This window comes from Xiphophorus couchianus, chromosome 1 (assembly GCF_001444195.1).
Source record: "Xiphophorus couchianus chromosome 1, X_couchianus-1.0, whole genome shotgun sequence".
Taxonomy (NCBI): Eukaryota; Metazoa; Chordata; class Actinopteri; order Cyprinodontiformes; family Poeciliidae; genus Xiphophorus; species Xiphophorus couchianus.
Genome location: NC_040228.1, coordinates 16,867,591 through 16,893,830, shown reverse-complemented (window position 1 = coordinate 16,893,830; position 26,240 = coordinate 16,867,591). Strand labels below are relative to the sequence as shown.

General features: G+C 39.0%; 3 protein-coding genes across 7 annotated transcripts; all 3 read right to left on the bottom strand.

The window, feature by feature from the left end:
- Window positions 1-969: 969 nt before the first annotated feature.
- On the bottom strand, window positions 970-9,331 carry tktb (transketolase b). Its single transcript, XM_028024621.1, has 14 exons — window positions 9,061-9,331; window positions 6,228-6,345; window positions 6,021-6,134; window positions 5,809-5,906; window positions 4,598-4,789; window positions 4,238-4,365; window positions 3,949-4,145; window positions 3,596-3,760; window positions 3,232-3,388; window positions 2,680-2,810; window positions 2,519-2,602; window positions 2,327-2,423; window positions 2,128-2,247; window positions 970-1,677 (listed from the first exon to the last, which is right to left on the bottom strand). The coding sequence occupies exons 1-14, from the start codon at window positions 9,165-9,167 to the stop codon at window positions 1,505-1,507; spliced, it is 1,881 nt and encodes a 626-aa protein (XP_027880422.1). The 5' UTR covers window positions 9,168-9,331; the 3' UTR covers window positions 970-1,504.
- Window positions 9,332-10,002: 671 nt separating this feature from the next.
- Window positions 10,003-13,340, bottom strand: lrrc23 (leucine rich repeat containing 23). 2 transcript variants are annotated; one of them, XM_028024634.1, is made up of 8 exons: window positions 13,103-13,340; window positions 11,770-11,879; window positions 11,484-11,604; window positions 11,245-11,386; window positions 10,947-11,077; window positions 10,690-10,826; window positions 10,385-10,589; window positions 10,003-10,292 (listed from the first exon to the last, which is right to left on the bottom strand). In XM_028024634.1, exons 1-8 carry the CDS (start codon window positions 13,190-13,192, stop codon window positions 10,260-10,262), a joined length of 969 nt encoding a protein of 322 aa, XP_027880435.1. In that variant the 5' UTR covers window positions 13,193-13,340; the 3' UTR covers window positions 10,003-10,259. The 2 variants fall into 2 exon arrangements, with proteins under 2 accessions (XP_027880435.1, XP_027880443.1); XM_028024642.1 differs by having other exon boundaries at window positions 10,947-11,014.
- A 594-nt stretch (window positions 13,341-13,934) lies between these two features.
- On the bottom strand, window positions 13,935-24,521 carry rbm10 (RNA binding motif protein 10). Of its 4 annotated transcripts, none has more exons than XM_028024592.1 (23): window positions 24,372-24,521; window positions 23,910-23,973; window positions 23,307-23,814; window positions 23,048-23,218; window positions 22,793-22,862; window positions 20,454-20,527; window positions 18,469-18,555; window positions 18,312-18,372; window positions 18,068-18,226; window positions 17,795-17,955; window positions 17,237-17,334; window positions 16,957-17,044; window positions 16,666-16,855; window positions 16,484-16,569; window positions 16,327-16,408; window positions 16,151-16,242; window positions 15,862-16,041; window positions 15,227-15,400; window positions 15,067-15,123; window positions 14,746-14,943; window positions 14,543-14,587; window positions 14,401-14,456; window positions 13,935-14,276 (listed from the first exon to the last, which is right to left on the bottom strand). In XM_028024592.1, exons 2-23 carry the CDS (start codon window positions 23,924-23,926, stop codon window positions 14,189-14,191), a joined length of 2,742 nt encoding a protein of 913 aa, XP_027880393.1. In that variant the 5' UTR covers window positions 23,927-23,973; window positions 24,372-24,521; the 3' UTR covers window positions 13,935-14,188. The 4 variants fall into 4 exon arrangements, with proteins under 4 accessions (XP_027880393.1, XP_027880411.1, XP_027880399.1 ...); XM_028024610.1 differs by having other exon boundaries at window positions 14,746-14,940; XM_028024598.1 differs by having other exon boundaries at window positions 23,910-24,007; window positions 24,372-24,489.
- Between the last annotated feature and the right edge of the window lie 1,719 nt (window positions 24,522-26,240).

Below are 26,240 nucleotides of genomic sequence, written 5' to 3'. Positions count from 1 at the left end.
CATTACAACAAAGATATAGTCTGTTGCATAAGTTATGTAGTTATTAAAGATATACACATTTAATGCAGTAAAGAAAATTAATTGCTATGCAAAAGTCAACTGGTTATGCTGTAACAAAAAAAAAAAAAAAAACTACCCTAGAGATGCATAAGCACTTACAATCTCATTGACGAACATTTCAGTTCTATTGTACACATACACATCAATATATTTGGATTCTATGTACATATATATGTAGGGCATTATTTTGTCAAATTTTATTTGGTTGAAACAGAGGGGAAAAAATATTTCTGTAGATTAAGATTGTTGATATCTGGTTTAGGATGACAATGTCTTAAATGTAAGGAATTTTTTTTAACGGTGTGCGGAAAAATGCTCTGCCAGGGTTAGATTATGTATTTTAGAGTACAGTGGAATCATGATTTTCTGAAGCACAAATACACACTGAAATGCTGGTCCAGGAGTACAGGGCATCCCCTCCACCTCCAGCACACTCAGCTCCTTCAAACTAGCAGCAGCAATTAGCAAACACCTGGTGAAACTGCACATCTGATGAGCTTATTATATCAGTACAGTGTTCCCATGAATGCAAACACTTAAGAGTAATATTGATGTGATGACGTGCTCAAGGCAGAATGTAAGAGTTTCTTAGAGACAAATGCCAATTTCAAGGCGTTAAATTTTGAAGTCAAATTTCTTTTAAGTCATGTTTGATATATACAGCGTTTTCTTTAAACAACTGAAGGTGTCATAACTATTTGATTGTGCTATATAATAAGTGGCTGGAAAACATCCTGCCCCTTTAATTACACAGAGTTAGCGTTTCCAGTTGCTTTATCTTTGAGAGAAATGCAGCTAAACCGATCTGGGCACTGACCTTGAGGTAAGACCAGTAATTTTTTTCTGAGAGTAGATGAAGTGGAAAAAGCCCAATGAAATTAGCACCAGGAAGAAAACAACATACAGCAATAATGGTGTTAAGCCATGAACTTTTAATTTAGCACATCACAGCTACAACAGGTGAGACTGAGAACCTGCAAACACCAAAAGCATTGTTACATTTTGTGGGATCAGGAATTGCTATGGAATGTCTTTGTGTGACTTAATTCTGGGGGTAAAGAAAACATCTGAGCTCTGAGCTAAAGGCTTTCACTACAGAATAGATATAGTACATTGCAAGAACAGTAGTCATAGTGAAAGCCAGAGTTGGGGAAAATAAAATAAGAGGAATGATGACAAAAGTCATGGCCTGAGTTAATTGACAATCAAAATTTGTACTGTCAAATTTTACAGTAGTTTTCAGCTTCAACAAGCATTTGGGAAAAGGAATGACCTACAAAGGTGAACAAAGGTAAAGGGGTTATTTGCAAAACACATTACACTCTGCTCTTAAAATGCAATACAAGGTTAGTGAACTGCAGCTCTAAAGCCACAAGATGGCAGTAGAGAGGTTAACTGGCGTGGACGATGTAGCTGATGAATGAAAGCTCGGAAGATGGAGTCTTTAGTTTGCAAAGGTCTGGCGGACAGCAGTGACGATATGCTTGGCACTGATGCCAAAAATATCCAGGAGCTCCTGGGGCTTTCCACTGCGGGGAACGCCACTCACTGCCAGCCGGGTAACCATGATGCCAGGCTCCCCCCCCACTGCAGACAGCACAGCTTCACCAAGACCACCTGGACAGAGATAGTTAACAAGAAGCACCCTTGTAAGCAAGAACTGAAACTGATTTCACAGTTTACAGGTAAAACTTGGTTGAAAATCTAAGAAACGGCAGGACAAATTGTCAAAAATTAGAAGATTTGTATAACCCTTAAAACATTCATTGTTATAAACCCAACTAGTCCAACCAGCCTTCATTTGCTAAAGATCAAATAACCCACCATTTATTTTAATACAAAACCTACAAGTGGCTGAAAATTTGTCCTGCAGTCACAAAGCAAAAGTTGTAGCCTGGAAAATATGTTCTTACAACTACAACTTCATTTAATCCAACCAACTCCTAAAAAATAATAATAATTTTTAAAAATACATAAAAATCTCCCCCATAAAATGTCGCTGGTCCAGAAAGGTTTAATGCATCATCAAACTCAATTAGGAAAATGGGAGCAAGGAAACAAGCCTACCCTCCTTGTAGTGGTCCTCCACTGTGATGATCTGCCCCCCTGTGGCTCTGGCACAGGACAAAATGGTGGCGGCGTCCAAGGGCTTGATGGTAAATGGGTCAATTACGCAAATGTTTTTTCCTACAAATTAAGGTTTATGTTATTCAGGCTGCCAATTGCTTTAGAAAATTTTGATTTCTTTTCTCTTATGAGAGTTTACCTTCACTTTTAAGCGTATCATAAGCAGTCAGAGCTTCATGAAGAGTGACACCAGCTCCAATCACAGTCACCACATCGCTGTCAGACTGCCGCACAACCTGGAGGCCATTCAGTCAATGTCAGCAAACATCAAATGAAGTTCCGTTGTGATTCTGCCCCGTTTTCAGATCAATTAATCACCAGTATTGATTACCTTGGCTACACCCACTTCAAACTTCTCATCTGGTGAGTAGATCACTGCAGTGGCTGGTCTGCTAGTACGAATGAAGCAGATTCCCTAAGAACAGAAAGTGGTATGTGAATATTGACTTTGGGAGGAATGTTTGCTGGACAATCTTAAGGCAGGCCACTGACCTTTGTGTTAGCAGACAGTTCAACAGCCCTCTCGGTCGACACAGCATCGCTCGGATAAAACACTGTGCATGTCGGTATGGCGCGGAACATGGCCAAGTCCTCGAGAGCCATCTGAGATGGACCGTCCTCACCTGAAGGTAGATATGACCGGTGAAGGACAGAGTTCTCCCATTTAATCATAAGTAATACCAAGGGTCCAGACCTCAAGGTTTAGCATGCAGGTGTACTGAACAAATGTAGTGTTTTAAGCCTGAACACACACACACACAATGTTTATGTGCAGAACTGAAGAGACTCTAGAGGCAGAACTCCCAGCCATCACTAAAGTCTGCCGTCTGGGAACACTAAGGTGAAGTATTTAGCGACAGTGATGGAGAAGTAAGGTAGACCATACCAAAGTTTAACAGCAGCGTTTTCAAAAGCTTTTTTAAATGCATGAACAGCAAGAAAACCTGCTGAACCATGAGTTCAAAATAGAGACACGTGCAAACCAGAACTTTTGTGTACCATTACACCCTTAATGATGGCAATCATTTACAGCCATAATCTTACCAATGGAGACACCGCAGTGAGATCCTACTAGGTTGACGTTGGACTGTGAGATCGCTCCCATACGAATCTGATCGTAGGCTCTAGAGAAGAAGGCAGCAAACGTGCTGGCAAATGCAACTGTGCGGTCACGAGTGGCACAGCCAATGGCTACTCCTACCTGTAATTATAGGCAAATACAGTTCTATAAGTCAAAATGAAAACTGATGACATAACAGAGATCAAAACATTAAAGGCTCAAAAGAAAAATCTGGCTACAAGTGACCAAAGAAGCTAGAGATATCAGGGATAAGCATGAATAGCAACAAAATACACCATATGGAACAGCAGGGAAGAATATCAATAAGAGTGTGTGTGTGTACTTTACCATGTTTTGTTCAGCGATGAAACACTCAATATAGCGATCAGGGTAGGCCTTCTTGAATAATTCTGAGAAAGTGGAGTTTTTGGTGTCTCCATCCAGGGCAACCACCCTCTTGCTTCCCTGACCCAACCTGGCCAGTGCTACACCATAGGCTTGCCTTGTTGCCATCTAAAGGGGAAGATGGGAACAGGGTAAAGCAAAGACTGACAGATCATCAATGTAACAAACGAAAGAAATTTTAGTCAGCAAGACTTATGGAACAAACATATTGATGATTATTCATTTGTGTTTTCATTCACAGCCAAATTATAGCATAAAGAACCTTTTTTTAAATCATAAAAAGTGTATTTTCCTACCTTATCTCCCTTCTTATAGGCTGGGGGTGTAGGTAGGGAGATTGGGCTCAGGTCAGCTGGTGCTGCGTCATCATTGGGCAGCTCTGGGCAGAGGGTCTTGTTGGGGACCTGGATCTGAGACTGCAAGTCCTTCAGAAGGCCATCTACCTTGTCCTTAGGGATTGGCTTCCCATGCCAGTTCTCTAGATCCGAAATGTCTGCAAAGCAATGGGTAAACAAGTTTCAGTAAGAAAATGTAGGATTTTGTTTTTAAAGTGAGGAAAAGTCTTGAAATTTTGTTTATACATACCTTTGAGTCCTTTTCCTTTGAAGGTCTTTGCAACAATACAGGTGGGTTTGTCCTTTACCTGCTTAGCCAGCCAGAAAGCTTTACACAGTTCCTCCACATCATGCCCATCCACAACATATGTATTCCATCTACACATGTTTAAAGAATGGAAATCATTACTAAAATAAATCTCAGAAAAGTATGCATCAGGCATCAATATCAGTTAAATTTATAAAATCTTATGGTAGGCTCACAGCAAAAACATCAGAAATGGGAATAGACTAAATGGGCAAAAAACAAATTTTAACCAAAAGTTCATAATATTCAACTCACAAATTTGTCCCAATAGGTTAAAAAGTGAAAGTGTGTTATGTTACCGACCCAAAGGCTTCACAGCGTTTGCGGTAGGTCTCCATGTCGTGTTGCAGGGGTGCAGGCTCACTCTGACCGAGACGGTTGACATCCATGATAGCCACCAGGTTGTCCAGCTTGTAATAGGATGCAAAGGCCATGGCCTCCCACACGGAGCCCTCCGAACACTCACCATCACCGAGCATGCAGTACACACGGTAGCTGCAATGAATAAGAAGAAAAGGAAAAAGGAAGCGTTTGTGCCTTCTATACAATTACATGTTAAGACAATGACCAGCTAGTACAGGGGTGGGCAACTCCAGGCCTCGAGGGCCGGTCTCCTGCAACTTTTAGATGCATCTCTACTTCAACACACCTGAGTCAAATAATGAGGTCATTAGCAGGACTCTGGAGAACTTGACTGCACTTAGGAGGTGATTCAGTTATTGGATTCAAGTGTGTTGGACCAGGGAGATTTCTAAGATTTGCAGGACACCGGCCCTCGAGGACCAGGATTGCCCACCCCTGAGCTAGTAAGATCTAAAGGGTCCTGAATTATTGTTTGAGTTTAAAAAGATGCCAAAATTCGGTAAAGATAATTGTTTTTGTTATTACATGCACATCCTATTTTATCAAAAAGCATCTTAAATACTGCAGACTAAGGTCCAAGATTAATTCATTCATGATGGATGAAAGACTCCAGACTAGGCATGACCTGGTATAGGATTATCATCCAATAATCTGGACAAAGAATAACATGGTTTCACTGCATCATACCAAAACTTTAAATCTGAGAATGTATAAAGTCACTAGCTAGTCAGGCTACCTGCCCCACCATCCAGTTTGTGCAGTATGAATGGTATGACTGAATTTTGCAGTTTGCAAACCACATCACTTTTTAAATATCTTGATACTAGTAAACAGCCAATGCCTACTCTGGACACTGCCATGTAAACTAATGGTATTTACGTTTATCTTAAATACAATTAGCCAACACTAAAACAGCAAAAGATGCTTAGTCATGAGACCTTCTGGCCTTTAACACATGAGAACACTCAGGTCATTTTGCACACAAACAATGCACTTTCTTAAGCAATGCTGAGATGACACAAAGGATGTTAACATTACAACTTGAATCTAAATGAGACAATTCTTGAACCTGAAAAAGAGATTAAGATTCCAAAATTGTTTAACTCTAATCATTCCTCAATTCAGATCTTCAATAAAAAATAAAGACTGACCTGGCTTTGTCAAAATGCTTGCCAGTATAGGCCATCCCACAAGCAGCCCCAAGACCTTGGCCAAGAGATCCAGTTGCCACATCAACAAATGCTAGTTTCTGTGATACAACAGGGTAAATTGAAAACAGAAAAGCTACATTTTACATCCATTAAATTTTTCCCAGTCATGTTGAAAGAAAAAAAAAAAATTCCAGTCAATTTTATAAACTCACAGGTGTGGGGTGCCCCTCCAGGTCACAGTCGATCTTACGCAGGTTGAGCAGATCAGATTCCTTCACGAAACCTGCTTCTGCCCAGGCAGCATACAGGACAGGGGCAGCATGACCCTGATGAGAGTTACAGAAGAATTCTAAGGTGTGATCACCAGCAAACTAAATGAAATGAACAACTCTCAGGTAGAATTTGCATCAAGCACCAACCTTTGAGAGCACAAAGCGGTCATTGCACTGGTTGCGAGGATCATCTGCTTTATAGCGCATGGCGTTGAAGAAGAGCACAGACATGAGCTCCGCTGCACTGCAGCATGATGTGGGATGGCTTAGGAACCAAAATCAAAAGGAGTCAATTAGTGACAGCTGACAGTACAGATACAATATTAGTATACAAGACCATCATGCCAGTGCATGCATATTACATTCAAACTTCGTGTTTAGTCTGGAAAAGTTAAATCATTTCCCGTTTAAAGCACTATGTTAATAGTGACAGAATGACTGTACGAGAATTGCCGTTCAACGACACAAAATTTACACAACTGTCTTGTTGACAGATAATGCTTTTGAAGACGACCTATTGAGATTAGAAAACGTCATCATCAATCAATAACTTGTTAATTTTTAAACACAACCAACTCTGGTTACCACACAAAGGTCTTCAAGCTTAAAAAAAAAAAAAAATTGCAAAAAAACCTTGTGAAACTGTTAGTTGCTTAAAATGGGGTTGGGAGTATTGTAAACATTTCTAGAAATCCTGAGTTGCCCAAGAGATTTCAGCTTCCCTTTGTGGTTAAGTTAAAACCGGTACCATTTTGAACATGCTGGGAACTTTTACAACATCCAATGCAAATGTACATCACTCACTGTTAAGTTTTATATCAAAAAGCAAGATCCAGTTGTTTAATTTACCACTCTTCCACTTGTTGAGACAGAGCCTGCTGAAAATAAAGCAAGGCAAATTCAGAGAAAGACAATAAGAGTGCATTGTTCTGCATTAGTCAGAACGAGGAAACAGTTGCAGCAGCAACTTAAGATTCGCTTTATTTGTAACAAGTTTTGCGAGCCTCATTTCAGACAAAGATTTCCTTATTTCCTTATCTGAAGGAAGAAGTAGGAACCAAAAGAGACTCATCAACTGGCCTTTTATTTGAAGAAATGCAGAACCAAGAGAATTTGTATAAGGGTTTAGTCAAGGGTGCAGCACAAGTATAATCCATGAGTGAATCACTCTTTTGTCAAGAATTAAAAAAAAGGTAGCTGCCAAGTGTTTTACATGACATAAAACTGATGCACACGTCAACATTTCCACCAAAAATTTCTCCTGAGTAATGACTAAGCTAAAATGAGAAAGCAAGAATCTGGTTCAAAACTCACCCCTGATTTCCCCTAAATGACTTAATCAGACATAATCGTGCATGTGACACCCATTCAACTATAGTTAACAGAGCAGGAGCAAAGGGCAGCTACACCAACTGATAAAGCTGCGCCCTTTTTAAGTATTCATGCCTTGACTTGCATCAACCAATAGGGCTATTTTCTGTGTGAAAAAAAATCTGCACCAAATATTTAATGAGAAGAATAGATTTTAATCACTATTCTGTTTTGGTAAAATAGTTTTGGTAAACTATTCTGTTTACCAAGAATAGTAAAAAATTTGCACCAATTCTTTAAAGAGCAGTATAGATTTTAATCACTATTCTGTTTTGGTAAAATAGTTTACCTAGTGTTCATACACAAGAGCCAAAACCACAAGGTCATTAGATTTCATTTTTTGCTATTAAAAGGTGCATTTGTTTAACATCTGGACAAGAACATTTCATTTAAGTACAAAACTGCAATGGTAACACTACTAGTCATATCTGGACAAGATTATCCTACAGTGAATACAGATTCTTTTAAAAGAAAATGTATTACTACAAGTATAGCAGGGTAGTCGGATTTCACAAAAAGATGACACTACTATGTTATTGTTGAAAAACAACATATCAATTATGAATAAACCTCATTTTCCCCAACCAGCTCCTCTTTTACATCATCCAAAGTTCCCCACCCCTATCTGATTTTCTATACCAGTTGTGGACAGAAAAGAGAACATCCATCCAGGAGAAGCAATATGTTGTTTGAAATTAGTTTAGCGCGTAGAGTTTGAAATTCTATTGTCTACAAAGTATGCAATTATAATATTGCACACATTCTATGGCAAAATAGATATATTGTGACATTATTGATTTAAATCCTTTAGTTGATTTAGAATTTGACCATTTTAAATAGAGGTTAATTACATAAAAAGGGAGTTTCTAACTTTGCTGTATCCTGCCCTAAAGATCTTGTGTATGACAGAGAAAATAAAAAATACAAATACAAATATCAATTACTGCCTAATGTAGGGGCAAATACTTCAATACCTGATTAACAAAAATGAGACTAAAAATTCTGTGGGAACAAAATAGCACCTCAAAGTCATTTAGGGAAATAATTACAGGCACATTGTGTGCAAACAACTTACAGATAGGCATAACTAGCCAAAATTTATAAATTAAACCAAAACTTAAAATTTGTAATACACGAAAAATTATGAGCGTCCCAAATTCTATAAACTGATATTACAATCCCCAGGAGAGAAAACGACCATGAGAGCACAACACAGCAGCATGTGATAGTGGTTACATTGAAGTCAGTAACATAGACTTGGCTCACTCCATCTGTGTTTATTAAAAAGTGCCTTCAGGGGGGGGAACTAAAAATATAACGTTATACCGAAGAGGCTCTGAATGAACCATCTAGTGGGCTTGCATTTCCTTGCACTAGACTCTGCTGTGCTCCTGAAAGCAGACAACCACAGCGGCATTCTCATTAATTAGCAGCTAGCTCTGGCTAACTCGCGCCGCATGAACATAATCTGCTGCACGTGTAGCCACCAGGCCCCCACGGGTAGCGTGTGCATCGCCTGCACACTACGACTACGGTAATACTCTCCTATCAGCGTTTCCGTGTGATTTCCTTAACATTTGACGACTCAGAGTAACTTTGTGTGACTTACCCAGAGTTGGAAGCGCATGTTGCCTTGATGGAGTGGATCCTTAGCTTGTTAGCAATGTCTTTGAGTCCCTGCAAAGTCTTCTCGTCGGGTTTGTGGTAGCTAGCCATGATCTCTTGGAGGATAACTGGAACGCTTTGTTTGCTTGGAGAATTAATGAAAGTAATTTAAAAACCACACACGGCTGCTGTCTGGACTTGAAGGCCACTGCTAGCTGCCCAGCGTATAGAACGACTGTACGGAGGAGGAGGACCGACTGTCACGGAGAGAGGTTTATGTCTAGCAGGCGAGCCAGCCCCCGTCCAATCAAATCATTGCAGGAAGAGAAGTTGCGTATGTTAAGCAGAGCATGATGCACCTTTCGACAACTTTTCTTAGGTCGTCTTTCTTTTGTAAATCGGAAAACTTGCAGGACCATATTCGGCACCATTTTACCCCCAAAGCGATTTTTTAAATAGATAGAGAAGTCTGCAGGGCTACGTTAAGTATTATGTAAAAACCGTGTGTGATTATGACAAAATGTGTGTTCCTGCATTTTATAAAAAATAAATATGCTTGCTTTTAATATAATATTAAATTGATAAGTTGACATCTTACTGCATTACAACTGTTATAGCGATGTCACTATTCAGTATATCCTTATGTCTCCATTTTATTTTTGTTATAAACATAAAAAATGGATAACATTCACACTTCCGTTGTCCTGCTTTTTGCATATATCATAAATAAAATGACATAAAACAAATATTAGTTAGCAAGGATGTAATTCCTCCTACCTACATTAGATCATGTTTCTGAATACGTTTATTGCCTACGCACAGCTAATGTAACTGTTCCTTTAAATCTGGAGTTGGGGAGCTGGCTACAAGGAAGTGTGGGTAGCAGATTCTGCCCTATCATCCTTACTCAGGGAAAAAAATGAATATACAATGTTCACACACAAAATTCCTTTTTATCGCGCAGTCAAAGCACATTTTTTTAATGTCAGTTACTCTGCAATTTTCCATTTCTTGAAAACAATTAGAAATATAACGGTTACAGTTAGCTGTATTTCTATGTATGACAAATCAAACTTAGTTAATCAGAACATTAATCATGCAAGAGACATGTTTTCCAAACACATTTGTAATCAAAGTTGCTGACTTATACACAAGAGGCTCCTCTTTTCAAAAAAGCACCACTTCCCCATTCCATTCATCTTTTTATACAGGTGCTTCTTCCTCTTCCTGAAGTTCCTGAAACAACACACACACTTAATTAAAAGCTGAAACATTTCTGAAATTTAAAAAAACCCAAAAGAGATATGAAAACAACAACATATTCATACCCTGATTGCCCTCCGAGCTTCTGTTCTCTCTTTAAGGGTGATTGTCTCTTTGTCAATTCGCTCCAGCTGAGGCAGGAGTATTAGTACACTTGGCCGATAGATTAATGTGTCCACTATTGGATTTTCCGCAATAACCAAAGTTTTTAGGGAATTTGTCAGAAGGCGGAGGCTTCGTAAGGCGTCTCCTTCAGCGATTGCATTTCCTCTACGGGAGAAAAAGATGGTAGTAAAAAAAATGAGGTTCCAGACTTTGCTGATTCCCCAAGGGTATATTTAGGCACCAGTTTGTTGTTGTACTGCAATACCTGATATTGAGGTACTGAAGACTCTTCATTTCAGAACAGAGCCCTTCCAGAGTTTCAAGTTGATTGTCTCGAAGATGTAGGGTTATCAGGCGCTCTAGCTTCTCTAGACCCTCAAGACGTTTGATAAAGTTTTGGGCCTGAGGAAAAACAAGATTTGATACATACAGTTACTATTTTACATTAACTTCTACAAAGACTGATTACATTGACAAAGAAACTATGACTTATTTTATCCAAATCACAATGCCTTGTATTACCAGGTATAGTTTCCGCAAGTTTGGAAGGTCAAAGCCACTTGTTGTTTCCAGCTGGTTTGCCCGCAGCTCTAGGATAACCAAATTGGCAAAATCGGCACTCTGCAAACCACTTATTTTCTGAATACTATTACCTGAAAGAAAGTTTCAAAGTGTCACATCATTCTTTTCACAAACATATGCTTTAAGGTTCAATTATTTGAGTTATGAACAATTGAAATGGTTTTAATTATATCCGCTAATAGAAACGCTTGCTAAATATGTTAGACTAATCATCTGGATAAATGTCAAAAGGAGAAACCTGAAAGTATGAGCGTCTCTAGGGACGGTCCAACCAGGCCTTCTATGTCTACTAGTTGGTTTGATGCCACACTCAACCATTGTAGGAAGGTAAACTCAGCTAAAGGTTGCCCTTTTAATGATGTCACAGAATTTGTGTCAACCTGCAAAAGAGTTGCATTCAAGATTTGCTTTCAGTATGAGTTTTATTTAATGATTCAGACATATGCAATTTTCTACATAACGTCAAGACTTTCTTGCCTTCAGCCAAAGCAAATGGGTCATTGGTGCCAAGGGAGAAAGATCAGAGATGTAGTTGTTGGATAAGTCCAGAAAACGTATGTGAATATAACTGCTGATTGCAACTATGTCAGTTAACGCTCTGAGACAGAGACACAAGAAAACAGATGAGTTTAAAATCTATCTATATGCAAAGATTTCAGTCTCTAAATTTGGTCTTTATATTTTAATGTCTGAACATGACACACATTCCAACCGTTAAGGCTGGCACTAAATTTTATTTTTCAGCTCCTCTTTGTCTGCTTACTTGTCTTTAAGATCCAGTTTGATAAAAGCATGTTCCAGTCTTTTTCCTGTCTGGCAGAGCAATGAAAGCCCATCAATGATGGTCTCTTTGTTCAATGGGAAAACTTGAATCTGAGGAGAGCAGAGAAGCCACTTTTATTGTGAACGTTAAACACAAACACACAAAAACATTGGAGGCAAAGGCTCTGGCCAAAGTTCCAAAGTTTGAATGTTTTAAAGTCTTTACTATTAATTGTTTGTTAGGAGGGACTATACTGTGGGAGTGCAGTGTGCTCTTATAAGAGCAAACTTATACTGACAAACTTGCCAGTATATAACCAATATAAGAGCTGTGCCCGCATTTTCTGCAAAACACTGAGTGCGCTTTCAGGACGGGTTAGTCTGCTGCAGAGCATTTCAGTCATGACAGCATGGGAAACGACAAGACAGATTGCTGCTTCATCTGCAGGAAATGTAATCTCTGCTTAAGGTTGTAGTGGTCAGTCCTCAGCAAATCTTTATTTAAAAAGTTCATTGATTTTAGTAACTTAATTTACTAAGTGAAACACATTATACAGATTAATTACTCACAAAGGGCTATTTAAGACTTTTTTTTTTGTTAAATGTGATAAGTATCCAAAAGATAAGGTTGTTCACAAGCTTATTTTGGACTTTAAGACATTTAACTTACTTTTTTCAGAAGATTTTTTTAACCCCGTCATGTGAATTGAGCGCCATTTTACAACACAAATTTCAGTGCCGCTTTACAGTAAAGGTAGCAGTTATAATGGGACTGTTCAAAACATTGAATTCCTGATTTTCAAACAAAGCTTAATCAAAAATATACTTTTCTATGCAAACACACAGGAAAGGGTCCAAGATGGAATTGTTTGTGATTTATTTAAAAGCTGGTCAGAAGTTATAAGGGTTCGGTTTAAGTAAAGCCCATAAAGATATTTCCATTGATAATTATTGTCATACAATTTTTTCCCCCCACTTGTGCTCTTTTTACATTTTAGGAAATAATTTTCAAATTTGTTATGAGGAACTTCTTGTTCGAAGTGATTTCAAATTTAACTCTTGACAGTGGAATGTATAATATCAAGACGGTTTACCTGTTCGCACGTTGGCTGGTAGCGGATACTGCAACATTTTTATTGGTTTCCTGCAATAGCTCATTACAGGTGTAGAAACAGGCTAAACAAGCTTTTTTTTTGGCTTAAACTAAAATTAATAAGCATTTGAGAACTGTAATGGAGATGTACATAGGGCTTTTAAGGCCTCAAAACTGAGATGAGTAGCTAAATGGTGGACTTTTTATAAACTGTCTTTTTATAAACCGCAGTAACACGAACCTTATCGTGTTCGTCCCCTTCTTCGCCTTCTCCAGCAGGTGCATCTTCCCCCAACTCTTCGGGGGACAGGTACACATCATCGTCAGACATTGGAGCCAATGTTATCTTAAAGTGGTACAGCTAGCTTGTTTGCGAGCGATGTCTGAGCAGTTTTCAAAAGAACTAAGTTTGACAACGTTGCTATGGAAACCACGCAGGCGCAGCACGAGCAGATTTGGTAAGAGGGTTGCAGTTGCACGAAAACCAAAAATCAGGAACCTCTGCTTTTGTAGAGCCAAAAAAAAAAACCAAACAAACAAAGCTGTTACACCACAAATATCGGCAATTGCAATATATTCCGCTTTCTTTATGTGAACATAAACGAAAGACACAGCTGGTGAAATTTCTGGTTAACATGTTGAAATCTGATGTACATTCCACCTCCTTTCAAATCAGTGAAGATTGTTTTTTGTTTTGTTTTTTTTTTTTAAATGTACATTAGCTTAATTAAACAGTCACATTGACAAATACATAGACAAAAATAATTTTCTAAAGACAATATTAGTTTCATTGTACATTAAAACAAGATAAACAGAAACAATTCCTATCTACACATTAATGATGGTGAGACTTTTTTTTTTTTTAACAGTTCAGGTAGCCACAATGTTCCTGCCTCAACATCTGTAGAAAAGTACTCACTCAAAAATATACATAGTTCATGCCCAGATCAGTCATTCATTGAATGACGAGGCATGCAGCATTAACTTAAAAGAAAAAATAATCTATGGTGCATAGACTCATTTGCTGGCATAAAGACCTGTAGACTACAGATACTCAATTTCTGAGCAGCAAATGTTTTTCCAAACTTTTTTATTACAAACATCAAAGCCAGTGAAAAATGAAAACTGCATTATTCAGGAAGCAAGCGAAAAAGGTGCAATTTGTGCAATATTCCAACATTTACTGCTACAGGATCAGTTCACTATTACCACTGTTGAGGTAATTATAATATCTATCTACAAGAGGTTCTTATACAGATAGCAATAATATGTTCACTTTTAAAAGTTCATCATTTCCTAGGATGGGAGAAACGGAAAATGCAAGTGGTCACTCCACTTGCATGTTGCGCAACAGAAGCCCCTTCTTCACACCTCCTTGCAGCATCCTTGCACCGAGGCTAGTTCCCGTTCCGTCACTATAAAAAGGTAACACAAAAAGAACGCTGAGTACACGTTCAAGCCTGCAACACATTATAAAATAAATCCTAAAGCAAAGCTTCAAAACAACAATCAGAAGTTTTTCACATCAAAGCTGCTTACATTGGACTGAACTTCCTCCTCTTAGATTCTGGTGGTTCACCATCATCTGGTAATCTCTGCATCAGAAATAGTGAGAACATTTATAGTGAACTAATTGAACATAAGTGTTAGTGCCCATCCTTCTCCTTGAAGCTCAACTGACCTTGCCACTAGCTTCCAGCTGAGCTTTTCTTTGCTCCAAGTTTTGCTGAAGTCACAGACAAAGGTGAAGGGTCACACAAAGGAAGAAAATTATTCAAACCCAAAGACAACGTTTCATCTTAAATGTACACAGACCGTCTTACACATGGATTTTATAAATTAGAGAGCCGTTAATGATTATTAAAACGAATATTTTAAAATTACTTTATGGAGTTCAGAGAGCTGCTGGTGCCTGATGAGGGCCTCTTTGCTAGGGAACTGCCTTCTGCAGAGCAGACATGCCAGTTTCACCCAGTCTGTCAGTCTCCCTTCTTTCTCATCTTTCTCAGCTCCTTCGTCTTCACTGTCACTTTCTGCACTGTAGGCTGGGACCAGACCGGACTGATGAGGGGGCGAAAGCTGCTGGTGTCAAGGCAGAAGATTGGAGAATGAGACAGATACTGTGCTCCATTTATACATCTCAAATGAAGAAAAATACTATAAAAACGTATGCATTTTTTCCACAGCTTGCGGCCATGTTCGTACTTCTGTACTTTGTCGGATCTGGTCCAGAAAACTCGGCGCCCTTTCAGACAACGCACCCTGCAGGACAGTAAATTAAGTGGGTTTAAATAGGTGATCAAATCTAAACATGTGCATGATAATCACTCCTCTTGACATTCTGATAAGGCAAATGTGTTGGCACCTTTTTCTCCAGAACAGCATAGCCTGCATCGGCACTTGCAGACTCTCTGTAGTCGTCAAAGCGACTGTGACCCGGCCCTCGAGAAGAGCCGACAGCAGGGGACGAAGAGACAGAACGCATGTTTTCTTTCTGCCTGTTGAGACTTTTAGCCCAACGCTCCATATCTTTGGCAATCTGGAAAAGCAAATAAAAAAAAAAAGTTTGTAAAATTTCACAGGGATATAAGATGTTTTCATTTCATATTAAAAAGGGATTTCGAAAAAAATAAAAAACTGCAAACAAAAGGGGAAACTAACTTTGTCAAGATAAATAACACCAAGTTTGATCAGTACTACATTTCGCTCTTTTTTATTTTCTTAAAACTGTGAAAATAGGAAACATTACAGAGAATTAGGACCATACTAAAAAAATAAATACATTATGAGAACAAAGTCATAATATTACAACTTTATTCTCGTATTACTTTGTTCTCATAATTTTATGACTTTAATCTTGTAATATTTTTTTAATTGTCTTATCACGGCCCTAATATCTCGTTGTACAATATATCCACATAACGTAAAGTTAAAAGAAAAAATGTAGTTTATTTCAATAAATATGACGACTCTTAAATTTGTATCCAGTTAGTAGAGTACCTGTTGAGCAGTTTTACTCTTCGGCTTCTCTTTTTTCTCTTTGCTTGCTGTGCTGTCCGAAGAGGCCGCTCCATCCTTCACTGGTGTACCCTCAGTGTTTGATTGGCTGGCAGCAGGAGTGTAGGTCTGCTTCTCTCCATCCCAGTACATGTACTGCTGAGTGTTAGCGTTGTAGTAGTACTGACATGAAAAAAGAACCCCAAAAGCAAAAAGTTGTAAGGATGAACTCGCTCGTATACAAAACGTTTCTGTTCTGTTCTCTGCAATTTGTTCAGAGTGGACAGTTTACCTGGGAATTTGGGTCATAATAGAGTCCTGTGAATGGGTCATAATAAAAGCCTGAGCTTTCGTCGTACTGGTAAGTAGACACATCTGGCACAGCTGCAAAAGTATACAAGAAAAAAAAAGTTCTGAATTATATGAAATTTCAGGTTTGCAAGAAGTCTCTTTGTAGGAAACACTTACGATATTGTTTGAGCTCGTGTTCGGTGCCGGGGATGGCAGGTTGATTAGCAGCAGCTGGCTGTGGTTTTCCTACAATCTCAACCTGTGAAGGGGCGGAACTCTTAAAGTTGGGAATATGCAAGAAGAGATTGGAAGAAAAAGAAAAACGACTATGTACCTGTGTGGCTGGTGTGGAGATAGCTGGGATGAGAGACAGCTGTCCAGCTGCTGAACCAAGTTTTACTGCCTCAGATGAGATAACAGCTACAAATGAGCAAGGAAACATCATGAGCAAATACTGTTCTACAAAAATATTAAACAGTCCTGTTACAGACTATTGGAAGAATCAGTCAGACCAACCTGGGGTTCCTCCTGTATATGCTCCATTTAGTGCTGCTCCTGCACCAACCAGGGGTGCAATCCTGGAGTCGGTCTGGAGCCTTAAAGCGACACCGTCTGCCCCAGAATAACTCTGTCCTTCTTGGCTGTATGTGACTGCTGCCCCCTGCTGGTAAACTGCTGCATCCTCACTTGATCCATTCTGAGTGTTCTAAAAATAAAACATAAACCACAACAAACAGTAGACAAATAAATATTTTGGTCAAAATGCCTTCATTTAACCATATTAGTAAGTGAAGCTAGATAAGTTACCTGTGATATAGCCCACTGTGCAGCGGCTATAGCAGTGCTGGCCACAGTAGCCGCGCTCACTCTGCTCCCCTCAGTCACAAAGACATCACTAAAGTTGATAAGAGCAACAGAAAGTGTCATTATCCATTTTGTAGTGTCCTGGCTAAAGCAGTCTTTCTTAATCTCACACACTTTATCTCAACTAAACTAGATTTTTTTTTCTACGTTGTACTTTGATCCAATTTTTTCCCCTCTTACATTTGCAAGTATATTTAACTGCATTCTTCGTTAAAGAGTTTACCGTTTGGAACCTTTGGCAAACTCCACTACAATGGCTTTCCCATCAATAGACAGTGGGGGCTGCAGAGCCTGAAGAATCTGAAGCAGCTGTGAGGCCTCCTGTTGATAAAAAAATAATGAAATACTAGTGACCTTTAATGTTTAAGATAGTTTATTTTTAAAAATCATCAGTGCAAAAAGCAAATAGTAAGTTATTAAATCCTGCTTATTTTCTTGCAGACATTTAAATTCTCTAGAATCATCATGCCCTAGATGACAAGACTCTAAAGAACATGTGATACATTCATGTTTATACCGTGAGGTCAGCTAAAGTATGGCTGCTGTACTGATAAAACAATGAGCATTGAAAAAGTATACTATGGTTTAATCTGTATGTTTGTGAGTAATCTCCTTCAATGTTTGAACTGTATGGCTAATTCACAACAACAAACAAATCGCCACAGTTTCATTTGGCTATAAAGTCATTCCCAAATAAATCCAATAATGCCAGACAGAAGGTTCCACTGTTTGACCTGGAACATGTAAGACAGTAAATTAAACATATTTTCTCTATTCTTACCACTATAGTAGAAAGCTGCAGAAAAGCAAAGCCTCTGTTTAGATGTGTGTGCTTGTCCTTGATCAGGCGAACATTGGAAGGGGAGAGGGTGGCGAATGGAGCCAACGCAGACAAAATGGCGTCCACTGTTGTATGGGGGCCGAGGTTTCTAAGAATCAAAGCTGTGGAAATAGAGGATAATGACTGTCGTTCTCTACTGGCTTTGCAGACAAATTGAATTATATCAACGTGATAGACAGCAGTGGCATTGTAAAAGCTTGTCTAGAGGCTTACTGTCATTTGCGACGTCTGCCGGCTGCGGCGCAGGCCCTGGGGGAACACTGGGACCAGCAGGGTGGTACGACACCGGCAGAGGCAGCAAGCCTTGGGCTCCCTCCTTCTGAACTCCAACAGGCATTTCCCTCAGCAACTGTGGCAGCTTTAGCTCAGCCTCTATGGAAAGATAGCATAACACTAATGCATCAAAGAAGAAGAAAAAACAGGTTGGATATTAATAGCAACTCCTCTTAAACTTCACCTGATTTGGGCACGCTGCATTTGAAGCACTTCTCTCTCCTTTTGAAGTTCTGGACACCACACTGTTAGAATAATGCGCAACCCATTAGAAGACCTGCTAGATGAGCCACTACATTATGTCTGATATGCACAGACCAGGTAATTCAAGCATGAAAAACCTTGTTACAGAGCCAGTCCTCGTTGGCTCGTGGTTTGGGGTCGCTGTAGTGCATGGACACGCGCTGCTCCATAATCATCAGCGTCCCCTAGAGGAAAAAGAAAGAGAAACAGGAGGGACAAAGAATGAGTTTCAGTGATAATGTCACACACGCCACAAAGAGGCCTCATCTCACAAGAGATGAGATTGAAAGAGAAGAAAAAAATTAAGAGAAAGAGAGAGGGAGAGAGAGAATCAGAACAGCTGAGGCTTTAAAAAAAGAAAGAGGGAAAAAAAGGACAGCAGAGAATTGCAACCTTCAGCTTAAGAAAATTCGGACGGACTGAGATGGTGTGTCTGTAGTTTTGTGGATTCCCATTATTTAGGGACAATGTGTGATATCTTTATAAATGTGTTATCCCTCCCCCCTTAAGGGGAAACTTTCCACAGATTCCAACAAAGCCCACACAAGTCCCCTCAAACTCCAAATGACAAAGGTTTTGTCCTAAAATATGCAGTAATGGTTGAAAGAAAAGAATAAATAAAAAAAAAATTATGTTGTTTCTGAATCAACATAAAATAGCAGGGATGTTCAGATCAGGGTTGTTTTTAAACCCACCCCTTCCCCCCACCAATACCGATCCGAGTCATTTAACATTAGGCATTTTCCGATACAGAGTCCCAGTCAGAAACCTCATTTAAGTTAATAATCACTGCTATGTATGTGCTTGAAAACTCAGCAGCTGACAAGAGGCACTTGTTAACACTACGTTTCACCAACAATAGGACTTACTCACCAATAAGGTTCTGGAAGCTGGATCTGCACTTATCCGTTTTCCTTGACAGCTAAAGATATTTTATTACCTGTGTTTCTGCATAAAATCCTCTATATGCAGGTCTAATACATATTAACTTGGTGAAAAGAGCGACTATGAAGTTCTTACTACATCCCACCTAAAATAAAAAGTTGCTTTTAAACATATTTTTGACTCGTCAAAGCTAGAGAATTCAAGAATTTACATTTAACTTCTGCAGAAAGTGCAAAGTAAATTTGATTATGTCCGAGGTTAACACCAGCATGTTTACCCTCCGTTTTGATCTGTCTCCATGAGCCTCTGTTTTCCTGCTTCATAAACGTTACACTTGAGTTGCGACTGCAGCTTCGCATCTTTCTATTACATCAAGCAGCGCATGGGAACATGTGAACCCAGAAGACAAAGTAAGTCACATGACACAGACAGACAGAAAACGGCAGCAGCCAACACAGTCTCTTTCACTGTGAATGTGATTATAAAGAATAAAAAACTCCTACTAGAACAACAAAGTAACGTGCATGGGCTAAAATTCAACTTAGTGAGCCGTGCACGCAGAAGTGTGACAGGACTGTCACAAAATAAACAAATAAAAAAAGAAAAATTCAGCCTGGGCTCACTGGTGGTGCAGCTGACAAAAAGAAAAAACAGTACACCCGCAATAGTTTTCAGAAGTTACGTTTTGTCAGGGACTCCGATATCGATTATTTAAAAATGCCATGATGGTAACCCCGATCCAACAGCTGGGTTCGGATCGGTACATCCCTATACAAAATACCTGAGGAGAATTTCCATTTCCACTGGTGTGTACTCTCCAAAGATGGCAGAGAAAACAGACATAGGACTGATAGAAGGTATTACAGAATCAGCCCTCTATTGGAAAAAGTTATACTGTAGAGATAATGACTGCAAGGATCTATTTTTGAAAACTAGGCACGTGTTGAGTCTATATTCTTGGCTGTGATGTAGATGAATTTGCATCTTACTGGAATTTGTGTGCATGTGGAAAGAAAACATTATAAAAATACAAAGGCTTACATGCCTTAGGCACAGGAAATCAATAATTTTCTAGTGTGCATTTTGCAGAAAACCATGAAAGTGCACCTGATGGCATGATGTCACTGGATATCATGTTAGCTAATGTCCCACTGACTTAATCTATATGTGTATTTGTGTATGTGTTGGAGAGAGTGACCTGGTTGGTCTCCATCCAGCGGGTGGCCTCCTGTATGAGATTAAACTCGACGAAGGCGAATCCTCGGCTCTGACCTGGACACCGCCCAGCGCCACAGCAACCGAACAACAACAACATAACAACAACGCAGTGTTTGGGTTAGTGCTTCATTTACAGAGGAGAGAAAGAGAGAGAAAAGCCCTGTTTGAGCCCCAACAAAAAAAATAAATAAAAAATAAAAATTACATGTTCTCTCCCACAAATTTTCTGGGTCTCACTTGGAGTCGGGGATGAGGAGGAATACTACCCACCCATCTGTCTGGGTCTGAGCTCTTTGCAAAATGGAAGTCGAGATACCCAAGCGGCAACAAACACACACATTTCTGATACTCTTAATTCAAACCCAATCACAAAGACTAGACATTTACAGTATAACCAGTGACTTGCATAAGTGTTCATACCCTTTAAACTTTTTCACATTTTGTCCAATTAAAACCACATCAATGTACTTTAGTGTTTTTTTTTGTGACAGACCAAGACAAAGTAGCACATAATAAATTTAAAAAAGAAAAGATTTTCAAACTCTTTCCACAAAAACAAATCTGAAAAGCTGGACATACATCACTTAGGCTACACTCTGTAGAACTAACTTTTTTTTGCAGCAATACCTGCAAGTCCTTTGGGGAACATCACTACCATGAGCCTGAAACTAGATTCACATTTAGATTTAGGTCAGGACTTTGACATGGCCATTGTAGAAAAGACTATAGTTTGATAGAAAACAACACTCTGCCTCTCTGGCTACATGTTTCAGGTCATTATTCCAAGTTACATTAGCTAAATGTAATTAACTTTTTTTTGTTAGTTAGTTAATGTAAATTACATTAGCACGGGGTTAACCCTGTGCTGTATTGTCAAACTATTTGCTTGGTATGCAATATTAAAACAGAAATGAGAAATACTGTATTGGTTAAATATTACATACCAACTATCAGATGTTGCGCAACAAAAGAATACAGAGGATCCCCGCCTAATTATAGTTCAGTATTCATGGATTCACCTATTCTCTGATTTTTCCATAGAGCTTATGTAAAATACTTTTTTAAAAGACTGGACAAAAAAAGGAATACCGATGGTATTGATTCCAAAGCATTGCCAAGATGGTTTCCACTCTGCCCATTAATGCACTCTAAGGCACATTTAGTGTTTGACCTATTAAAGTAGTTATTTAATAGCGTTTTTAGTAGGAGCCCCAAGTATTCCATGTTTGACTGTGGTTTGTAACCCCCATGAATACTGGGGATTCACTGTATTCAGTATGGTCAGTCCAATATACTCAAAGGAAAAGATAAGACTGAGGAAAATGGTGATTTCATCACAACTTTCCAATATTTCTATTAAGTATTGTCTTCCAATATTGTGCAGGCCTATATTTAGTTTCATGTGTCTTCCCTTCCACTCTGCTCAGCCTCCAATGGCCCTGCTGACAATAATTTGTTTTAAGACAAAACAGGAAAAGGTTTAATGGGTAAAAATACTTTAGCAAGGCACTGAATTATTTTACCGGGTGCAAAATGCTTAGATTTACAACAACCAGTATGCACAAAAAATAAAAATGTTATTTTCCAAAATGTTAGATTACAGTGACTAATCTGAAAAGCAGATAAAGACTCATGTGGGTGTAAAAGAGACAGCAGAGTGTTGGGGAGGGTAAGTGTGCCAGTGTCAGTAAAGCACACCTTACAGACAACCAGGAAATTAGCTAAGTGCAACACCAAATACACAATGACCTTAATGGGAAACATTAGGAAAAAATATATAGAAACTCAACCATGTAGCTGATCGTTAGCTGCAAGCTTTCATTCTCAGGACACACAATTTATCTATGGAAATAATTGATCTATTTGGAGTTTTAACTTTCAAAATTTGTTCAGCTCAGGTGCATTTAACTTCCAAGATGGATGAAACAGAACCACAAAACAAGTATAGACAGTATATGAAACACAGGGAACAGGAAAATCAAGTTAATGACACTTCTTCGCTGTATGCCTGCATGTTTGCATGAGAGGCGAAATTAGTAGGACATAACTTAAAGGGTGGATGGATTTTGCTCTGTGAGAAACAGCAAAAGGACAGAAACCAGAAGATCAAAGTAAAAAGCAGGAATCTGTGCCTTCTCTGTACAAACCTGAATATCTAAACATTTGCGCTGTGCTAGAGCTGTCATGTATCATAACAAGGCTGTGAGAAAGTGAAGGCAATCATTCCTAACAGAAAAACAACAAGAGCGGCAACAACAGAGCCAGGAGTGGATGAGATTGACACAAGGAGGGGAAGGTGGCCAGCAGACAAACCCTCACCTGAAGATTTATTCCTCATAAGGCGAACTTCTCTTGGCTGGATCCCCTGTTCCTGAAGTTGTGCCCGAATCTTAAAACATCCAATAAAAAAAAATGCAGTTTAGACTTTATAAGCATAAGCTTGAGTAGATTGTATTATTGTTTTTATGTTATTTTTTGTGATGTGTGTAACAGATCTTTCTTGTGAATGAGACAATGACTCTAAAGAGATTTTTCCTGTATAAATAAAGGATTATAGTTCGGAACAAATCACACCTCATTGGCTGTGGCACTCATCGGTAGCATGCGAAGCATGATAATGTTACTGGGCCTCTGGTTCTGGTCCAAGTCTGCACGGTAGTCCTGGTCTCTCTGGTCCAGTTCCTCTGCAGACAGGTCTTGTCCAGCACTTTCACAACCGCCTTCCTCCGCTGCTGCTGGAAAAGTCTTCCAGAGAAGGTTGAATTAAATTAATGAATCTCTCTCACTAAAAGAATTTTTTTTTTTTGCAAATTATGCATTTCTCAGGATTTACCCTTGTCCTCCTTCCACCTCCACGAGAGACCCTATCCTCATCTCTTGGTCTGAATTCCATCTGCTCAGTATGGGGAACCCAGTTGCTGTCCCTACTTAAACCCCTGTTTTCTGGAAAGCCTCTTCCACCTCTCTGCCTTCCCCTTCCTGGTGGGCCAGTCTGTATCTGCTCAAAGTCTTGTCTGAATCCATCCTCCTCCCCTTGGTGAGTGAGATGTGCACAATCAGGGTGTGACTGAGAAAAGGGGGGCCAGACTGGGGTATTCCCCTCCAGACTAATGTTGCCTCTGGTATTCCCTCTATGGTGAAAATGTGGGGAACCTTGGAAACCTGCTGGGAAGTCATGAGCACCTAGCGCCTCATCAGGCATGTATAACCCATCATCTTCCATTCTGACTTCATGGACTCCCTCCTCATCCTCTTGCCCATAAGCACGATAGTCCATGTCCCGAAAGTTGTGATCATTGTGAGAGCTACCATAGCGACCGATGCGGTCGCCTCGACCACCCCTGATGATGTAGGGTAGAATGACGTTAAAGTGTCTTCAACGAAAAATATGCCAAATAATCGATATTTTAAAAAAATAAATACATGATTTACTCACCTCCGCTCATAGTCCATGTCGACTTTGAAATTTCCTCAAAGCGTTTGCTTCTTGACAGTTAAAACTATTGAATGCAAGATGACAGCAGCAATAAGGAGCTGAGATGAGATATCGGATTACAGAAAAAAAAAATTAAAGTCAGGGTGCAGAGTAGTGTTGTGCAATACGATCATTCGGATGCATATTTTTACTGTGCACACTACTCTCACTTTGAGTTAATCTTCTTACCTTTCTGTCCACATTATTAAACAAACTACTAAAACTTTCAACGAGAGACATTCTTCTGTAGCTAGCAAAGCACACACAAATATTAACAGGAGAGTAGGAACCTAACGTGCAGCGGTCATCTCTGCTAGCAGCTAAGCTAACTAGCAACTCCAGGATTGACACACCGAACCAAAACGGCTCTCAACTGTTACAAAACCCGAGTGCATTTTTAGACAGAACGGATAAAAGACTTACCCTGGACCTATTTCAATAACAGCCTTTTTATAATACGTCACGTTGAAGCTAAGGTGAGTGCAACGTTTTCTTTTTGCTTTTTTTTTTTTTTTTTTTTTTTTAGTTAGCCAAATGTAAAATGGCCACAGGAAGATATGTCACAGAGGGCGGGACTAAAACTCCAGTTCTCGAGTGTGATTGGTGTCCGTAAACCGACTAAGATAGAAGGAAGACGTAAAGTTGCAAGTACGATGGAGAGCTGTGCAACATTTAAGCAAATAAAAGAGTATAAGTTTGATGGTTATGTTAAACTTAGGTTTTCCTGGTAGTCTCAATTGTGTAGACTTGGAAATTAGATTTGTTGTATAGACTTTTTAATATATTTAATTAAAATTGTATTTGCAGTATTGTTTTACAATTACATACTAAAGACCTATGTATTCTAATTTTAACCAAAAAACTGACCTTGAGGTAAAACTTTGTTTCTGCCAACAACTAGTTCAGGTCATAGTATTTTACATATGTAACCAGGTGAACAAATGGGTACATGTCTGAACTGTATTTTGTAAACCCTGTTTTATTTTGTTTCGCCAACTGGTTGCAATTCTTGTTTTTGCCAGCATGTGGTGCTGCTTTACAGAGAGGTCAAAAGATTTCAGGAAGTAGAAAAAACCTCTTGTGTATGTATTGTGGCATTCTGAGAAAAGCGGAAGAGAAAGACATTTTTGTGTGCCGAGACCTGGTGAAAAGATGACTACATGGCCACCAAGCCGAGAATCCAAGTGTTCGGTAATGTCGAAGCTGAATTATCTTCTATGAACAAAGTTAAGGAGAGGATGTTAATGTTATGTTTTTTTGTTTGTCCTCTAGAAGTGCCACTGCCGTTTAATGCACTCTTTGTAATAGTTTAGCCTTGTATGTGAAGCTACGTTGCTACATGTGAGCCCGCCATTTTCAAGAAGCTGAGGCTTTATGTTGACAGAACACGGGTCATTTACATCTGTTTCTTTGCAACCCAGAAAGAGAGAAAAGTGTTCTTTTTTCATAAAAAAAACAAAACAATAAAGGACCCATTTTATTTGAAGCTCCGTGTGCTGCATTACTCCCGGCTTCACATAAATAATAATTTATTTCCATTTAATCACAATGCATAATTTTTAGAGTATATTTTCTTCTAGTGTTTGCAAAAACCCAGCCACCTATTTTTTATACTTCCTTGTCCTTGCAGGGTTGCATTCTAGGAGGTATCGAGGCCTGTTGCCCTGTGGTGTCTATTTCCGGTTGTCATTGGGCGAGAGGTTGCAAGACTATAATAGGACAACACTGAAAAACACAGACCTGTAAACCCTCTGAAGAATATGTGGGTCCTTTTGGACCCGGTGAGGTCATCTTTTTTGCAATATCTTTGTAATGAAAAGTTTTCATCACTTCATATTCCAGGTATTCCTCAACAAACATGTTATTGATATCATGCAATTAAAATTTTTAATTTACCTTTCACACATTTTAAGAAATAGCATGTTTTCTATTACTATCCCATTCTTCCATAAGTGGGTCCAAAAGGACCCACTTATGGAAGTGGAATTTAGTGGGAATCTTAATCTATGGAATTTAATGGGAATCTTTGTTTCTTACCAACTGTGACTGTCAGGAACACATTTTTTTGTGAACCATACACACTGAGTCCTAAGTCTCAACCCTGAATAATAATATTTTACACTGCAAGAACCTTTATATATAATTATCTTTATTGTTACCTCACAAATGTGTTTGTGTGTGTGTGTGTCGATCATCAGTGCTGTGACAGTGTTATTGTCACAAATCAACCTTATTAGCCTTATTAGCCAATTAGCCTTCTTTGAAGTTAGCTAACAATAGTTATCTAACCAA